This window comes from Triplophysa rosa, linkage group LG2, assembly GCF_024868665.1.
Source record: "Triplophysa rosa linkage group LG2, Trosa_1v2, whole genome shotgun sequence".
NCBI lineage: Eukaryota > Metazoa > Chordata > Actinopteri > Cypriniformes > Nemacheilidae > Triplophysa > Triplophysa rosa.
Window position 1 is genome coordinate 6838825 of NC_079891.1, and position 17837 is coordinate 6856661.

The window sequence follows — 17837 nt, forward strand, 5'->3', positions numbered from 1 at the left end:
TATCTTGCCTAGAATGATGGTCATTGTGAACCTGTTAAGTATTAACAGGTAAGGTTTCAGTTTATTTTGTGACAAGCTGTTAACATACAGAAGCAGGTTATTCAAAATACTTTGGTGCGTTATATTGACTTTTAATCAGGAATGACTTTTTTCTTGTCAGAATGTACCAGCCTTTAGGTTTCTTTACCTACCATGTTGGTGTCGCTTTGACTTATGACATATGCAAAAAACTATTTGCCTGGATGCCGTTAAACAAGTTCAACTTACCATGAAGGACATTTCTGGTATCTAAAGCGCTGACACTTGAAACTCGTTGACCTTATACTGTTTTTTTTGGGGGGGGAAACCGATATCTTAAATGATGCTGTTTCTACATTTCACTATCTTATCTATAGCGTTGTCTGAAAATTGTGTAAGGCAGGTGAAAGTTCTTTGTTATGTCTCACTGTTTCTCTCTATTTTGTAGGGCCAGCTTGGTATTCTGCAGGACAAAATAGACCACTTAGAAAGACTGCTTGCAGAGAACAATGAGATCATTGCCAACATCAGGGACTCTGTGATTAACCTGAGGGAAACTGTGAAAGATGGGAAGGTGTTCCCTGAAAGGAACATCAGTCAGGGGATCTTAGAACTGCCTCCCCCTGCTCCTGTGCTGCTCCCCATCGAGTCGGAGGACTGCCAGTTTGCAGCGCGGACATACTCCAGGGCAGCTGATGGAGTACAGGTAGAAAAAGAAATATATGAAATAAAAAAGGCTGAATGATTGTTTTTGTTCATGTTGTCACACAGGCTGCATTTCGCTATATAAGGTAGATTTCTATGCTCTCTGCTTTCCCTGTTAAGTTATACGTGTTTCATAGGTTGTTATGCTGTACAGTTTACCAACATTTTTGGGGATGTCCCCTTTGGTAAAACAGTGTAAGCATTCTCTGTTTGAAGAAACATTTTACATTTAAAGAATAGCATAGTAAGAATGTTTTTACTTTGCATTATTCTGATGAAATACAAATATTGTCCTTGAACTTATGTAATCAGCATCATTACATTTCAAACTTTTTTGTACAATGCAGGTTAAGTTGTTCAATTTCACTACCTTTATTCTATGTAGTTTATTCATGTCAAAACTTGGTTTATTTCTGGCTTTAAATTAGCCAGATTTTCCATTCGGTCATTCATTATGGTTTCATTATTTTAATTCACTACACTTTTTATTGAAAATGAGCTTACAGTCTAATAAAATGATGTCCTTTTGTGGTTTTAGATGCTGGATGTTCACGATTTGCTCGACTTTGATAACCCCGATGGAGGAGTATGGAAACAAGGCTTTGATATTTCTTATCAGGAAAATGAATGGGACAATGAGTCGCTTCAGGTCTTTGTTGTGCCTCATTCTCACAATGACCCCGGTGAGTCATAACATCGATCATGTCATTGTCATTTTATTATCAAGTGCAAATAGACATGTTTTGACTACGGTAAAGTGTGAGTTTTCAAGCTTGAATGGAAAAAAATGTGTTGGATGTTTCATCAGCTTAGATCAGTTTCAGACATGTTGCAATGAAACTGTAAGAATTACTGTATCCCACTAATGATAAGGTGAATCACCATTGCAAAGAATTAGGATTACCAAAAAAAACCATTACGTTAATGAGAAGTAGGAAGAAAAATGCACTGAATTGTCATAAAAAGGTAGAAAAAAAGTTTGTTATAGCGTATTACCAGGGAGATTTTTTACAATTGTGGTTTTTAATAACAAGGCCAAACCTGCCTGTGAGATATTTCATAAATCCTCATAAATATATTGAATTTCTCTGTCAAGGGAGTGAGCTTACCAGATGGTAGACCTTTGTGAAAGGAATCCTTAGATAATTTACATATGTTGCATTAAAAGCAGCATGCTGTAAAAACTCCATTGAAAACATACACCTACAATGAAAACGTAGCAGCTGTTACTTACATTGTACATTTAAACTTTATTTAGGCTTTCGTATAAGACTTTTGTATTTGGTCTTGAATGTTCAGTTGACACAACATTAAAAGAATACAGCTTTTTCTGTGACATAAAAATGACTTAAAGGTCTCCTCAGGCGATCACTTTCAACAAGTTTTTCCTCGCCATCATGTTCATTTTGTACTGGTCGGTCTGTGACTATAACCAACTGTCATCAACAACCAACTTATGTATGCCCATACAACTGTTTACAGTTATGTGCGCATGTCCAGCGTGTCTGAATGGTCATGTGACATGCGTTTTCGGTAGTGTAGTGTTAATGCAGATTTTTTCTAAAACGAATGTGGAAACGGCAGTATAAAGGAGGATCGTTTTCGTTGTGATGTAAACACCACCTTAGTCTTACTTTGACTTTGGCATGTTTCAACAATTTTCATTATGGGTAACAATTTTGAAAGCAATTTTGACATGATTTACTTTAAAAAAGGGCCCTGCTAAGAATAGCTAAGCTTGAATGTTAGGATCACTTAATGCCTTCAGGCTTCTATACTGTGTAACTAGATTTTAGTGGTTCTTCTGACCAGTCCATGATAATGCCCTGTGATGAAGTGAAGGGATACACTTCCTGTTAGACGTGATCTGTAACGACTGTCGCTGATCACTGTTACCTTTATAAGTATAACACAGGAGGAGAGTATTTGATTATAGATGAACTTGAAGTGCATGTTTTTTGGTACTTTCTCACATCCCTATACGTATATTGTGTCTTGGGTTTGTAGGTTGAGTTATGGACAGTAAAAACACTGTGGCGCTGTCAAAACATGGCTCTGTTTGTTGTTTGAGCTGTCCGGCACGTCAGCTTCCTCCTTAACCAATGGTGGGACTACCTGTTTGTCTGAACAAAAGAGTTTTTCTGAAAAAAGAATTTGCATTTTTGTGCTATGAGTTCCTTCAGGAATTTTCTGTGGGTTTTTAGAATGGTGGCTTTATTATTTATAAGTAAAAGTGTTAGGGATGCACCGAATGTTCGGCCGAATATGGCAAAAAACGTGATACGATCAAGCAGCAAACAGTGCAGAGAGAGAGAGAGAGAGACGCGTGCGCTTTATTACTGCCGCAAACATTTTGGCAGTGCGTGTGCGTGGAGCATTTTAAAGTGTCAGAGAAAGACACAGCACGGGACTTGCCACACGGAAGTAAATTTCCGAACGAAAGCGTCTTTACCGGTCGGTAACTTTACTTCAGACGGAAGCGGGCAGTCTGACAGTAGCCCCGCCGCTCGCGACATCCTTTGACATCATACAGTGGTCGCGTGCACACAGTTCCCTGTACTAAACAACTTGTCAAAGTATGTTCTCTGCATCCCGGCCATCCCGGAATGCACCTTCTGAGAGAACAGTCAGTTTTTGTGGGCGGAGTTTGGAGGAGAGATGGTTGTCAGTCAGCATCAGTCAGAATTGCTTGCATTGGATGGTTTTTTTTCTCAAATCATTTTGCAATGTAGCGTATAATAATCCAACAGTTTTAGTTTATTCGTATTTTTAGCTTATGAACAATGAAGTGTTTTGTTGTAGGGGTACAGAGTGACTTACATTACATTCTTTTAGCAGTCAGATATAGGCCTAATTAATATAGGCTATTCACAGGCTCAATTTTTTGTTTGAATTTACTTTGTTTTGCTCAATTTTATATTAAGTTGTATTGTATTTTATTGAAAAGCAAGACAAATTATAAAAAGCACATTTTGACTATTCAGTTTGTGCAATAGTGAAAAAAATGGCTTAATAAATAGAAGAAATGCAAAAAACCATGTTCACATCATGTTCGGCTTCGGCCAAGAATTTTCGTTTCGGTGCATCCCTAATTATATGCATAACAGTAGTCAAGTTATAGTCAAACTCAACAGCTCTTGCTACAAGAAGTTTATATATTGTGTGCCATCCTTGATAACAACATGCAGAACACAGAGGGGCAGTTAGTCTGTTCATGTAAACAGTCTTAAAATGAGCTTCTATGAGATCAGCGCCTGCTGGATGACGGTCCATGTGAGCTACATCATCACTTACTGACAGATCGTTACGCTGATCATTCACATATGAAGAGCTTGTTGCGTTTAAAGTTGGGCTTTAAAACACGCACGAGTCGATATGCGTGATCTCTGCTTGTGTGTCATTTTCTGTCCGCTGGTTTTGAGCTGTTCTTGTTATATTTATTAGTTTCAGCCTTTGTTATGGCGCGCTTACATGATCGTTCTTTGATAACAGCTGGAGTGAGCGCGAGCACTGAAGGGAGGAGAGGTGCAGGCGTCAGATATTTCGGCTTTTATTTCGGCCTATTTCTTTCTTTCGGCCGAAACTGATAATGCCATTTTCGGCCGAAAAGTTTGGTTAGCCGAAATTTCGGTGCATCACTGCTATTTATATTCGAAGACCTTTTTATTACACAGTCGTACCACATGCTTCAAAAAAGTATAAATGCATATAACATCAGCTGTCCGGTCAGTTACTGACTTACTCTGTTCTGCAACAGAAAGTGTGCAGTAGGTTTAAAAATTGATGCCAGTCTGTTCAAGATGTGAAAGGAATCATGGAAATACACCATTCATCTTTAAATATTTACTACTGTTCGTTTGAAACATTAGTTTGAATGTGAGACTTTCACTGTTAGTTGATATGGAAAACCCCTCTGGGGTTAAGTGTTGTTTCTCAAATAATAAAACTGTAAAGTGATTACGGTACTGCCAGGAGAGGTCTTACATTATTTCCCAAACCTGTTTGTGGACTCTGTGGAGACGCACCAGTATGTTTTGGTAGTCGATTCAACTCATCTTGTTAGTGGAGAACGTCAATAACTGGAATGGGTGTGTCAGATAAATGAGACATCCAAAATGTGTACTGTGTGATATTTACTATATTTGGGAAACAGTTCCACTATTGTAAAGAGTTACAAACTAAACACCAGATATTACACCAGTCAGTAATTGTGGTGTGAGATCAATTAAAAGACAAATTGAGATGAATTAAAGTAAAAAAGATTACTTTAACATTAATCTTGTCATCTGTGCAGACAGGCTAGTGACTAGTAATAGTTAAAACATAACATGTTTTTGATATGTTTACTGTATGTCCAACCATCACATTTGATGCTGTATTTGGTGGGGTGCAAAATCCTAGGACCACGTTGAAACTCGGCAATCTTAAAAAAGAAATGAAGTCTTTTCACTTGTGGCAATTTCTGGCAAATGAAGTTTGTGTTTTTCTGTTCAGGTTGGCTGAAGACGTTTGACGACTACTATCGAGACCAGACGCAACACATCCTCAACAACATGGTGGTTAAGTTACACGAGAACAGTCAGATGAAAATGATCTGGTCTGAGATTTCTTACTTTTCAAAATGGTGGGAAAACATCGATGAACAGAAACATGATGCTGTGAAGAGGTGAGGCTTTATATTCATCTGGGTGTGGGCGGTATCTTATGTTCACCAAAATCTTATGTTACAGAATGAGTAGTTCATATCACATTATCTGTGTATCTCACAATATAGTTATTTTTGCTCTCAGCTCAACCCAAAATGGCTTATATTTCACGAATCCCATAATAATGCCTGTTTTTGGTCGATCCAGTTTATAAAAGGGTTTAATTCACAATTCATATACTTAAAAATACTTTAAGTCTTTACCGTATTTGAAATTTGATGGATGGAAGCCAAGAGCTAATATTAGAACAAAATAAATTAATGTGGCACCAGCTCACATTCAGCCACATTTAAGTTTATAAAAGACTCCAAAGAGTAGAACTAATATTATAAAACAGATAGTTCTGACTCAAAATTTTGATTGGATGAGACACATTAGAAGAAGTAAAATCTGTGTCACACCTCTTAAAGGGACAATTCACCCAAAAAGGAAAGTTCTGTTATCATTTACTTACCCCCTAGTTGTTCTTAAACTGTCTGAACACAGAAAGAGATATTTAGAAGAATGTTTGTAACCAAACAGTTTTGGGCCACTATTGACTGCTGTATGGAAAAAAACTACAATGGTAGTCAATGGTGCCCCAGAACTGTTTAGTTTCCCAAATTCTTCAAAATATCTTCTTTTGTGTTCAACAGAATAGAGAAATGTATAAATAACATAACATAACATAACATTGTATCTTTTGTTATTCTGACCAGTTTCAATGTTCGGCAAATATACATTTGTTTTGGAGTGGTCTCTTAATTGTTTGTCCAGCTGTATATCTACTGTGGTATAACAGAACAATATAACAGAATCTTTAGTGCTTGATAAATTTCTACTGTCATACCACCGAACCTGATATCATGAATCTTCATGTGTGTATATAATGGATTCAATAATGGCACCAATCGCACTCAGACCTGATGTAGGCTGAGAGAGCATAGGACTCTACTGTGCTTTTGTTCCCATTTTAATGAAGCTTAAGGTTTTGTTTTACTTGATTGCCTAGTTCTCAGGTGACAGTTTATGAAAAACAAACAACAACATACAGTCCAGACTGCACAAAAGTACCCTTTTAATAGTTAAAGAGGGCAAGAAATGTACTTTTAGTACAAAAGTGTTTTATAATAATCACTTCTTGTACGTTTTAGAAAATTAATCAAAAAGATGACCTAATGAATTTATGTAATCCATTAAGTTGCAGCTCATTGATGTTAGCATAAAAAGATGCAAATGTGTATTATTGATGATACGCATTACATACGATCACAAGGTCACGACTCATTGGCGATGGTTTGATGGATTGTAAATGTATGTTAAATATGCAGAATTGGCAGCATTCACGATAAGTAATGCCAGCATAGCCTTGGGAAAGACACAAACGCCATGTGGAAATGCAATAAACATTTCTGCACTGGGTTAGAATTCCAATTAGCATCTTTCAAATGGCCTGAGGTGAAGGCTGAAGCCAAATGAAATATCCCACACCAATATTTATTCACTATTGATTGGATACGCATTGGAAGTGTGAAGCAACCAGGTTCTATTCTTTGTGAACATTCACCCCTCCGTATTTTTCCAAGATGGCCTTGGCAGACTCCAAATCAGGATTTTTGGCAGGCACGAGCAGGTTTTATTTCAGTTTATATCGGCCGAATCAAGGTCTGGCATAATGCCACATGCACGTGTATCTTCAGAATAAATCAAGTCGTCTGTGCTCTTAAAGTCTGTTCGCTGCGTTACGGAAAATAGGAACTGCAGATTAGTCTATAAATTCTATCGATGCTGGCATACATTTTTTTTAATGTTGAGCGTCGGGAACGAGACTTTTCCTGATGTGATTTTCCGTCCTTGAATGTTTATGTTAATTGAATAGCATATGTCAACATGTTTTCTAAAAGGTCTAAGCTTGGCTCAAACTCATTTTGCTTACCTAATCGCCCCATCACCACAACTTTACCATCAGTCAGGTTCTATAGGGACATTGTTTGTGTAGGATTTCAAAAAGAGTGGAGGTTAATGAAGGGTGTTTAGAACCATTCCCAAAACTCTCCAGTAGCTCATCTTCTTGGTCAGTAAAGCACCACGACTGGGTTGAGAGTATCATAACAATTCTTTGACAGAAAAATAAAGAAGAATTTTGAAAGTTCCTGTCAGCAACATGCTGAGTTGGTGTTCTTTGTTTTGCTGGCGTCTCTGTGTTATTAACGGCCTCCAGAGGGTCGTGCCGTACGATTCGGCCGCTGAAATATGCGGCATTATGAAGAAAAGCTGCTGACTGGCAATCAGGGCTGAAGAATTCTCCTCCTAATAAGAGATGCTATTACCCAAGGTGTCCGCTGTCTGTTGAAGAAAATAATTAGTTTGTGCCGGTGCTACCGCTAACCAAGTGGCACGGCTCAATAAATCTGGGAAAAAATGTAGTTACTTTAAAGCTGTAAATCAGGAGAAAGTGCTTTGTAGTTAAAATCCTGCAAAAAGTTGTCGATAAAAAATGCAGTGGTGAAACATTTAAGCTCCTCTCCTCCTCGAGGCTTCTCTTATCTTAGACAACGGAAAATCAAAATTGACACTTGCACTTTTTAAAATTAAAGTTACTTGTCTTATGGTTCATGTACAACAAAAAAATTAACAAAAGTTTGTTTCTTATTTAAAAATGACTCGTTTCCTCCTGACATCATCTCTAGATAGTACATGACATGAATAGAAACGTATAAATAGCTCTCAAAATGTTTTAACTTATATTTAACTTAAAGTTCCATGAACGCAACCTTCAAATAGAGCCAGGAAATTTGTCAGAAAATGTCTTTTGAATTGTAAATCTGTAACTTGAAAATTGAAATTTAGTTTTTCCACAGAAAATACAAATCAATCATAGGACTTTAAACAACAAATAGAGGAGGTAAAATTCTTTTCAGATTTTTTCTAGATTCAAAATACTGTAGGCCATTATTGACTTTATATAAAGACAGCTCTGTATTTTTTTCTACTTCATTCTGTTTTACAAATTTTGATTGTTTTTATTAGTTTTAGTTCACAACAATAACCCTGTTCTCACAATCTGACCAATTCCTGATTCCTGTCCTTACTGTAAAAAACAATGAGTTGTGGAGGCAGTTTTGTTGAGACATTTTAATGTTAAATAAAACACATTTCTCATCTCGTCTCTTTCTTTCTGATGCAGACTCATCGAGAACGGTCAGTTGGAGGTGGCTACAGGAGGCTGGGTGATGCCTGATGAAGCCAACACGCACTACTTTGCTTTGATAGATCAGCTAGTTGAAGGCCACCAGTGGCTGGAAAACAATTTGGGTATGTATATAGACTGCCTTAATTTATTTACCTGATATCTCCCCGCAAATCAAACAGACACAGAGCCACCTTTATCCAACATCCTGTTTCCCACGTAACTCCAGAGAGACTTGTTTTTTTGTTTGTAGGGTTATATCTCGGGTAATATCCAGTTTAATATCCATAAAAAGCGAAAGTTCACCTAAAATCCTGTCATCATTTACTCACACATATTTGTCTTTTGAAACCTGCAAGATTTTCTGCCTTTCTGGCTACACACAAAAAAAGGAGTTTATCAGAATGTCCAAGAAGCTATTTGCCATACAATAACAGTAGATGGGGACCAGATACTTTTATTGTATGGAAAAGAGCAGGGTAGACATTTTAATAAACTAGTTTTTGTGTTTTACGCAAGAAAGCAAGTCAAACGAGCTTGGAAAGAAATGAGTGTGAGCCATCATTTATATTCATGAGCGTACTGTCCTTTTAAATTCTGAATAAACCACAGCTCAAGTTGTGAGTTGTGAAACCCCTAACTGAATTTTAACTGAGATACTACAAGGAATTCTGGCTCCTTTACATATTTACAATATGCAAATTGGCTCAAGCGCCTTTGGGAGATTTTTGTTGTGTGTTTATCAGTAGTATATTAAAATATGGAGCAAAGCCCTGGTTTTCATTACCGCACATCCACTCTACCATCTGCTCTCCTGATCTATCAGCTGTCAGTGGACCACTTCTCAAATATAGATTGATTGGAAAGACGGAGACTTCAGCGAGTCTCAGGCTTCCAAATCCTGAGTGGAGGATGCTGTATGACATTATTTAGCTGTATTACCTTGAGGAGAATTGCGGAATGAAGGGTTACCCATGGACAGGTGGTCACGAATATAAACGCAAGCATCTTTAAGGTGTCTCTGTACAGTGTATCTAATTTAATTCTAATGCTCTATCAAATCCCTACTGAATTCGTGCCCGTTTTTTCTCTACCACACCCAAAAATGTGACCATACTGGAAATCAGCCCTAACTGGACTTAACTTTGAGGTAGGGTTGCATCAGCTGTTTGAGAAATGGTTTGATGTATTCTTTTATTGTGCAAGATAGGAAGTCATTAATATTTTGGTCCTTTTCTCCAAAGCTTTAAATGTGGATAACCTCAGAGTTTACAAACCTAGAATAAAAGTAAGCAAAGACGGAAATTTTGAATTCATTGGGTCTTTAAGTGGGGATGTAATGTTTACTCTAGGCTTAGAAACTACTTATAAGTTTGTAACTAATTCGGTAGCACCATTTGTTTAGAATGTAATACCCATTAAAATAGCTTTCTGTAATATGAGCAGTCACTTGTAATGACATCAGTCTTTTTACAGTCATAAGCCTTCAGATTTGTAACAGGACGTTGCATTAAAGTTGCGTTCACATTTAAACTTGTTAAAGTTTATGATGTTTGAATGAAAGGGAAAGTTCACCCAAAAAAAGGAAAATTCTGTTCTCCCTCGAGGTGTTCCAAACTTGTATGAATGTATTTTGCTCTGTTGAACACAAAATATGATATTTTGAAGAATACGGGGAACAAACACTTATGGGTAGTCAGTCAGTAGTGCCCTAGAACTGTTTGGTTACAAACATTTTTCCAAATATCTTTATTTGGGTTCAGCAAAACAACAACATTTAAACAGGTTTGGAACAACTTGAGGGAGAGTAAAGATGACCGAATTTTCATTTTTGGATGAACTATACATTTTAGTTTCATTGATCTTCATTCTAGGCTTATGTAAATATTTAGTTCGAAACATTACTCAATAACAGTAGTTCGTAGTGGTTGTGACAGTACCCATTTAGGCAACAACTTGATACACTTCTAACTTAGGGCTCCAGATGTTCCATGTTGTTTGACAAAAGACATTTGCAGCCAATGGCTGCCAACAAATATGGAATAATTAATAAATATTTGAATATAAACCTAAAATCCGTTTTCCTGCTGTTTACCTTTTCTGTAAAGGAGTGAAACCCAAGACGGGCTGGGCTGTGGATCCGTTTGGTCACAGTCCTACCCAGGCATACCTGCTCAAACAAGCCGGCCTGTCTAACATGCTGATCCAGAGAGTGCACTACTCAGTGAAGAAACACTTTGCATCTCAGAAGACACTAGAGTTTTTCTGGAGACAGAACTGGGGTGAGCCAGTTATTCATCTATAATCTACAGTGTCTTTCCATATTACTCTGAACTTGTAAATATGATGTATTTGTTTACACTTCGCATGTTAAAGGTCATACTTTGCAACAACGGCTTATAGTACTAATGCAACATGAGACAAAATCTGTATTTGTGTCCTCACCCTCTATTGTTCGCCACCATAATACTATTATATAACCTATAATATTACATAAAGTGTGTAAGATGTTAATAGCAATGAATTTCGCTCTGTCTTCAAGGCCACTATAAGAGAACTTCTGCCTTCGAGTTAGAAAATCGTAATTGCGATGTGAGGCGTTTAAGTGCTTTGGTTCAGAATTTCTGTTGGACAATATATTTCCTACTTTTCACCTCTTAGCAGAAACCTTTTAGCACTACTACAACAAAAAAATGTAAATTGACTCTCTGTGGTGCTATGAGAATTATACACAGAGAGTCAATTTACATGTTTTTGTTCTGTGGTGCTGTTATAGCACCTCATTAACCAGCTAAATGGTACTAAGTGGTGTTTTCTGGCAATCTTTATAGCAGTTTCATAGCAACAGGGCCAAACCTGTACTGTCAGCATTCACTTCACAATTCAAACGTAATTAAGACCAACATCAGTTTACTTTGGCTAACTGACAAACCATCAACACGGATGTCAATTTGGGACTTAAAGAATATCCTGTGTGTCCAACCGCTAATGGGTTATGAGTCAGTAGCTTTGTGCTGGGAACAGACAGAGGCTGCTTCCGAAATCGTATACTTCCATACTATATAGTAGGCAAAAGGCATAAAAACAGTAGGAGAGAAATATCCGGACGTGCTCACCTACTCTGTAGTAGGAGAAAACAGTACGTGAACAGAGCAGTATGTCCAAATCGTCAGTATTTATAAAAGAGCATGCGAGAAATTACCGGATGGCCTACTGGTTACGCCCAGATTCAGAAGCACTCAGCCTCTCTTACTTCTCTATCCCATGACCCCACGGGACAGAATACCGCGCACAGCCCGCAAAACAGTCACATCCGACTTTCATTAAAGTATATAGTAACATTAAAATTGATCTTGTTTTGTTGTAAAATTGACAGCTTTCAAACAACTTTCTAATACATCACTTTCCAAAAACGAATAATCACAATAATCACCCCCACAAATCTACGTCAGTTGGTATGATTTGACTAAGACTGCCCAAATGCAGACGTAAGTTAGGTGTGTGTACCTGTCAGTACAATTGCTTTGGAACCTGATGTTCCAAATATGGTAAGAGGCGTTACATTTCCGTCACACGCTTGCAGTATTCGACCAATCACTGCGCACTGGTTAACTGGCCAATCATAGCACACCTCGCTTTTCAGAGCGATGAGCTTTTAAAAAAATCTGCGCGTTTCAGAGAGGCGGGGCAAAGAGGAGATACAATCATGCACCGTATGTAGAAAATACAGCGTTTTTGAACCTTAAATCATGTATACACATTGGATTGCATCTAAAACAAATGATAATATTCGTTTTAGCCGTATCAGTGTTAATTTCGTTAACGAAAACTATGACGAAAAGTATTCGTTAACGACATGTTTTCACTGACGAAAACGAGATGATAACTAAATAAAAATGAATGCATTATAACGAAAACTGTAATAAAAATATACTGACATTTTCGTCAACTAATAAAAACGAGACGAAAATATTCTTGTCCCACCTGGCGGACATCAGTTTGCGCGCATGTGCTGCTTATCTCATATAAACGGCAGAGAGAAGTCTCTGGGAGAAGGGGAAGCACACACATGTATTCTGTGTCTCCACGTGGGTTACAAAGCGTCTTATTTTCTTCACGATCGCCGGTAAAACGCCGCAAACTTGAAGCGCGACTGCAGGCGAGTCACCCCGAAACACATTACGAAGGCAAGCTCAAAGGTTTTATATGCCAATGTTAACTTAACACGAGCTGCTGCATAACGTGAAATGCAACATAGAGTCAGCCAAAAGAAACCAGCGCTGTCCTCTACTGATTATAGAAGTGATGAAGTGAGTCAAACTGTACATTCCAACCAAATATGTAACATGTTTGCATGACTAAAGAAATGTAATACAATTTATATAATATGTCTTTTTGAAAGCTATTCTCATTCATTGCTGTCTCAAGCAAAGACAGTGCGCTCTTTCTTCAAATAGGCATGCCAGGAGCCAATAGCCTTTGAGTGTGAGCCCTGTCAGAGCGTTTCATTGGTTGAATGAACTGAATGAATACGCCCTACTTAACGAGTCAATTGAGTCAAATGGAATTGAACGAACTGGAACATGTCGTTCATGGTCTAATACTCTGCGTTCCAACAATGCATATCTAGTTACTGGAATTTTCTGAAAAATAAAGGTAATGACCTGGTTTAATTTCATTCTAAGGTGAAGTAAATTATGTCAAAACAGTTGAATCTTTGTATGGAACATTTAATTACACCAAGTAAATGATTTAAACCATTTAGATTTTAGTAGACTAAATATAATGTATATTTATTCGACTAAAATGTTTTTCATATTTCGTCGACTAAAACTAGACTAAAACTAAAATGATGGGGTTGACTAAAATGTGACTAAAACTAAATTGCATTTTCGTCAAAAGACTATGACTAAAACTAAATCAAAATTTGCTGTCAAAATTAACACTGAGCCGTATCATATGACCCCTTTAATTTGTCAGTAGTGTTACATTTCTTGACAATAAAATCATGCCCGGCGTCCCCTTTGTTTGAAGTGCATGTCTGTACAGTAGGTGGCGGGTATGCACCTCAAACTTACGTTGCCACCCGCCATTAAAAAGGAATAGAAGAAGAATTACGTTACATGATCACGTCAGTATGGCAGACGACATCCGGATCGCATTCATACTAAACCAATTCAGGTAAAACATTACGTTCCCTTTTAGCTCTCGTCAGTGAGTATGTGATTTCGGTCGTAGCAAGAACCTTCTATGACCTTCTTCTGTGGAACCCAAAAGAAGATATTTTGAGAAGTGCGTTTGTGTCGATATGGTGGAAGTCAATGGGGGGCCAGTGTTGTTTGGTTACCAACATTCTTCAAAATATCTTTTTTGTGTTCTGCAGAAGAAAAACTTGGTAGCACTTTATTTTACAATTCTGTTTCCCATGTACATACTGTGTAGTTATTACAGTAAATATAATAACTAGGTAATAACCCTGAACCTACACCTAAAGGTAAACTTATACCATGTAGTTACCTTATACTACCCAGTGCTTTCTTAGGTAAGTACACTGTAGGTACACGTACTGTAAAATAAAGTGCAACCAAGAACTTCATAAAACTTTTGGATTGACATGAGGGTGAGTAAATGGGTTTTTGGCAGAGGTGTAAAGAGTACCTGAAAACCATACTTAAGTAAAAGTACAGATACCTTGCAGTGAAAATTACTCCATTACAAGTTACAAGTCACCAATTCCAAAACGACTTCAGTAAAAGTCTTCGAGTATCTGATTTTAACAGTACTTGAGTATATTACTCATACTGAATGTAGGCTCAAAGCAGCACTAATCCTCAACACTTAAGAGACTTGTCAGTGAAAAACAAGAAACAGTCGATTCGTGAGGAGAGCAATCGCATCTATTTTCTTAAATCATAATAAGACTGAATACCTCAAAATTGCAACAAATCATGGTTGACACCATAACCTACGTCATTACAAACACCCCAAGTCTCATTTAAGCTCAAGTGCTCATAAGTAAGCCAACATTCTTCAAAAAGGTCTCTTCAATATAACGGATAAATAAAATAATGTTAGGTAAAATTAAAAAGTCAAAGCCAGCGATTGTCAACTACCTGATAATGCACTCGTATTCACATAAAGAAGTAAGGGCAAAATTCACAAGAAGTACGTTCAATGCCCTTTAAATGGCAATATTAATTCTTCTGTAGCAAAAATAAACTACTGCAAAAAAAAGATAGGTGCCATGCAAAATGTAATGTGTAATTGCATTAGTCATTACAAATGTAGTGGAGTAAAGAGTACATATACTTGTTCAAAAATGTAGTCAAGTAGAGAGTAAAAGTTGCTAATATCTTTAATACTCAGTACAACTACAAAGTAGCCAAAAAGATACTTAAGTACAGTAACTAATTACATTTACTCCAATACTTTACACCACTGGTTTTTGGGTAAACGATCCCTTTGATGTGTTTTTCAGGACATGAGCTCGACATAGAACGTAAAATAGTTATTATATTTTAATACTATATTTTATTATGGACCGTTATGGATGTGACAATTGACTTGCCTGACTGTGTGCTTTAAAAACACAAAAAAAATGCTTTAAAAACGTTAAGACTGCACTTGGGTATTTAAACCACCAAATATTGACATCCGACCTATCAGTATCAGTATATGTTTGTCATCTTAAGGTTGCCATTTGCATGGAAATGTGACATTGTGTTGGCATTTATATGCACACATACGATTTGTCTCATGTATGATCATTAAGACATGACTGCAAGGCAGCACATGGCATCAGAAGACCTGAAATGTAGCAAGTAATCCATCATAGTAAATGATGACAAAATAGTTTTGGCTGAAATATCTCTGCTCTCAGAACTGAGTGCTCTGCATCTGAAGGGTTTCGCACGTTTGATTGGAAATCTCTATAGAAGCCAGTTTTGATCACACAAGCTGCTCTGTGCCGCTCATTGATTGAATCCATCTTTTATTTAGCGATTACGTTGATTAAACCCTGGGCGCTACATTTTAGCCACACGATTTAGAAATGGAGGTCGATGAGAGATAAATCCAAAAATGTTATGCACCATCTGCAGCTGCTGGCCCCGAAGCAACCGCGATCGCACATGCGCGCGCCTAGCAGAAGCTCTCTTCCATTCCAGATATTCATCTCCACAACTGGAGGTCATTCAGCCCTGACGGATAACTGCACAAAACTGAGCTTTTGACAAGGTCCGTAATGACCTGCCCCAGGATAAACACTTGGAGCTCTGTAGCATCATGCCATATTGTTGGTCCGCGATGCTGTTTCTTGTCCTGTTGATTTGCAGTTGGTTATATTTCTTATTCGTGGAAACATCCTGCTCGGAGTCCAGCATTTTCCTCTGCCTGCCTGAGTTTATCAAACTCCTCGACATGGCCAGAGGCTCAGAAAGTTGTTTGAAATTAGAGCCAAATCAAGGATGGCGCACCGGTCCATCACGCACCCTGGGCTCTGCCCTCAGTTTCTATCAGATGTTTTTCAAAACCTGTATACTGTATGACTCTTCCTCTGTGGAACAGAAGATATTTTGAGAAAAGTCTCAATGCTTTTGTGTTCATACAATGGAAATCAATGGGGGCCAATGATGTTTGGTTGCCAACATTCTTCAAAATATCTTCTTTTATGTTTGCAATGAATAGAAGGTGAATAAAAAATGAACACATTTTCATTTTGGCGTTAACCATCCCTGTAAATTATAATTAAAGGAGTAGTTCACTTCAAAATTTGCCCCCATTTACTTTGCATAGTCATTTTTATTCCTACTATGGAAAGTGAATGGGGGCACATTTTGAAGTGAACTACTCCTTTAATGTTATTGCATTGTGTCAAACCAAATGGCGTTTATTTGAAGCACGAGTGCACAATGTGAACCAAGAAGATTTTCCAAGGGCAGGAAACAAAAGAGGAGTCATAGGAAACGTCCACCCACATACCATTGTTTCCTGTTGTCTGACTGCATCTGTTTGGGAAACACTCTTTTGGCCTGAACTTCGTGTTAAAACACTGGTAAAATAGACTCGTAACTTAGATTTCGGACCGTAGATGCTGCTGAACAAATATGATTACAGTTCCTTTGGCTGCAAAGGCGTACACTCCGTGCCAAGCTGAATTAACTTCCAACTCTATGTAATTCCATATATCACCATTTACCAGACAGCCAGACTGCTTCGTGCTTCACATCTGCTCTCTTGTCTAAAGAAAAATCCTGCATTATTTATTCACGTGGCTTTTATGAAGGTCACTCTGGCGCACACGCCGTGCTGAATGGGTAATTGAATATTTTTTATGGCAAATAAAATGGGATTTGATTTTGACGCTAGTGGGTCATTTCTTGATTTGCTGCCTTGAAACCGGATGGTTTTCCTTTGATTTAAAACGGCTTGCGTTTCTTCACAAGATTGGAAATGGGAATTAAGTGTAAATAACGGAAGCCTTGTCTTGCAGCTGCAAATTAAAATGGCAAAATATGTTGTCTAAGAAGATGACGTTATAAGCTGTGGAGTAACGTGTCGGCTACTTGATCTTAAAGTCATCCTATTTTGTTGTCATAATCTCACGTTGTTTCGGAGCAAATCTTTAACTTTGTCTACAAAGACACATACTTACAATTTGTTGTTTGCATTTTTCCCTACAGATCAGGATGCAGCGTCAGATATTTTGTGTCACATGATGCCATTCTACAGCTACGATGTTCCCCATACGTGCGGGCCTGACCCGAAGATCTGCTGCCAGTTCGACTTCAAGCGGCTGCCAGGAGGAAGAGTCAGCTGTCCGTGGAGAATTCCACCTCAAGCCATCACAGATAATAATGTACAGGAGAGGTACAGATATACATGCCTGCTACTGACACTAAAGACTACATGTTTGAGTGGGACCACATACAGTTATTTTAGAATTCAACGCACTGCATGGGTGAAATTGGCTTTTTAATATTCATGCAGTCGATTCCTTCAAATCTGATCAGTTTGAAGTTTTCTTCATGAAGTTTACTCTTTCTTTGTTTAGAGCTCTGACGCTGCTGGACCAATACAGAAAGAAATCAAAGCTGTATCGGACTAAGGTGGTGCTGGCTCCGCTTGGAGATGACTTCCGTTACACTGAAGCTGTGGAATGGGACCAACAATTTGGGAACTACCAAAAACTCTTTGACTACATGAATTCTCACCCTGAGCTCCACGTCAAGGTCCGGCAT

At 37.8% G+C, this 17837-nt stretch overlaps 1 protein-coding gene across 1 annotated transcript in view; it reads left to right on the forward strand.

Moving 5' to 3' along the window:
* Positions 1–17837, forward strand: part of man2a1 (mannosidase, alpha, class 2A, member 1) — a 44310-nt gene that overhangs the window by 1992 nt on the left and 24481 nt on the right. Inside the window, exons 2-8 of the mRNA XM_057350577.1 lie at positions 467–724; positions 1262–1406; positions 5218–5389; positions 8596–8723; positions 10707–10880; positions 17280–17466; positions 17651–17828. Of these exons, the coding sequence (XP_057206560.1) occupies positions 467–724; positions 1262–1406; positions 5218–5389; positions 8596–8723; positions 10707–10880; positions 17280–17466; positions 17651–17828 (1242 nt within the window). The remainder of the gene's footprint in view (positions 1–466; positions 725–1261; positions 1407–5217; positions 5390–8595; positions 8724–10706; positions 10881–17279; positions 17467–17650; positions 17829–17837) is intronic.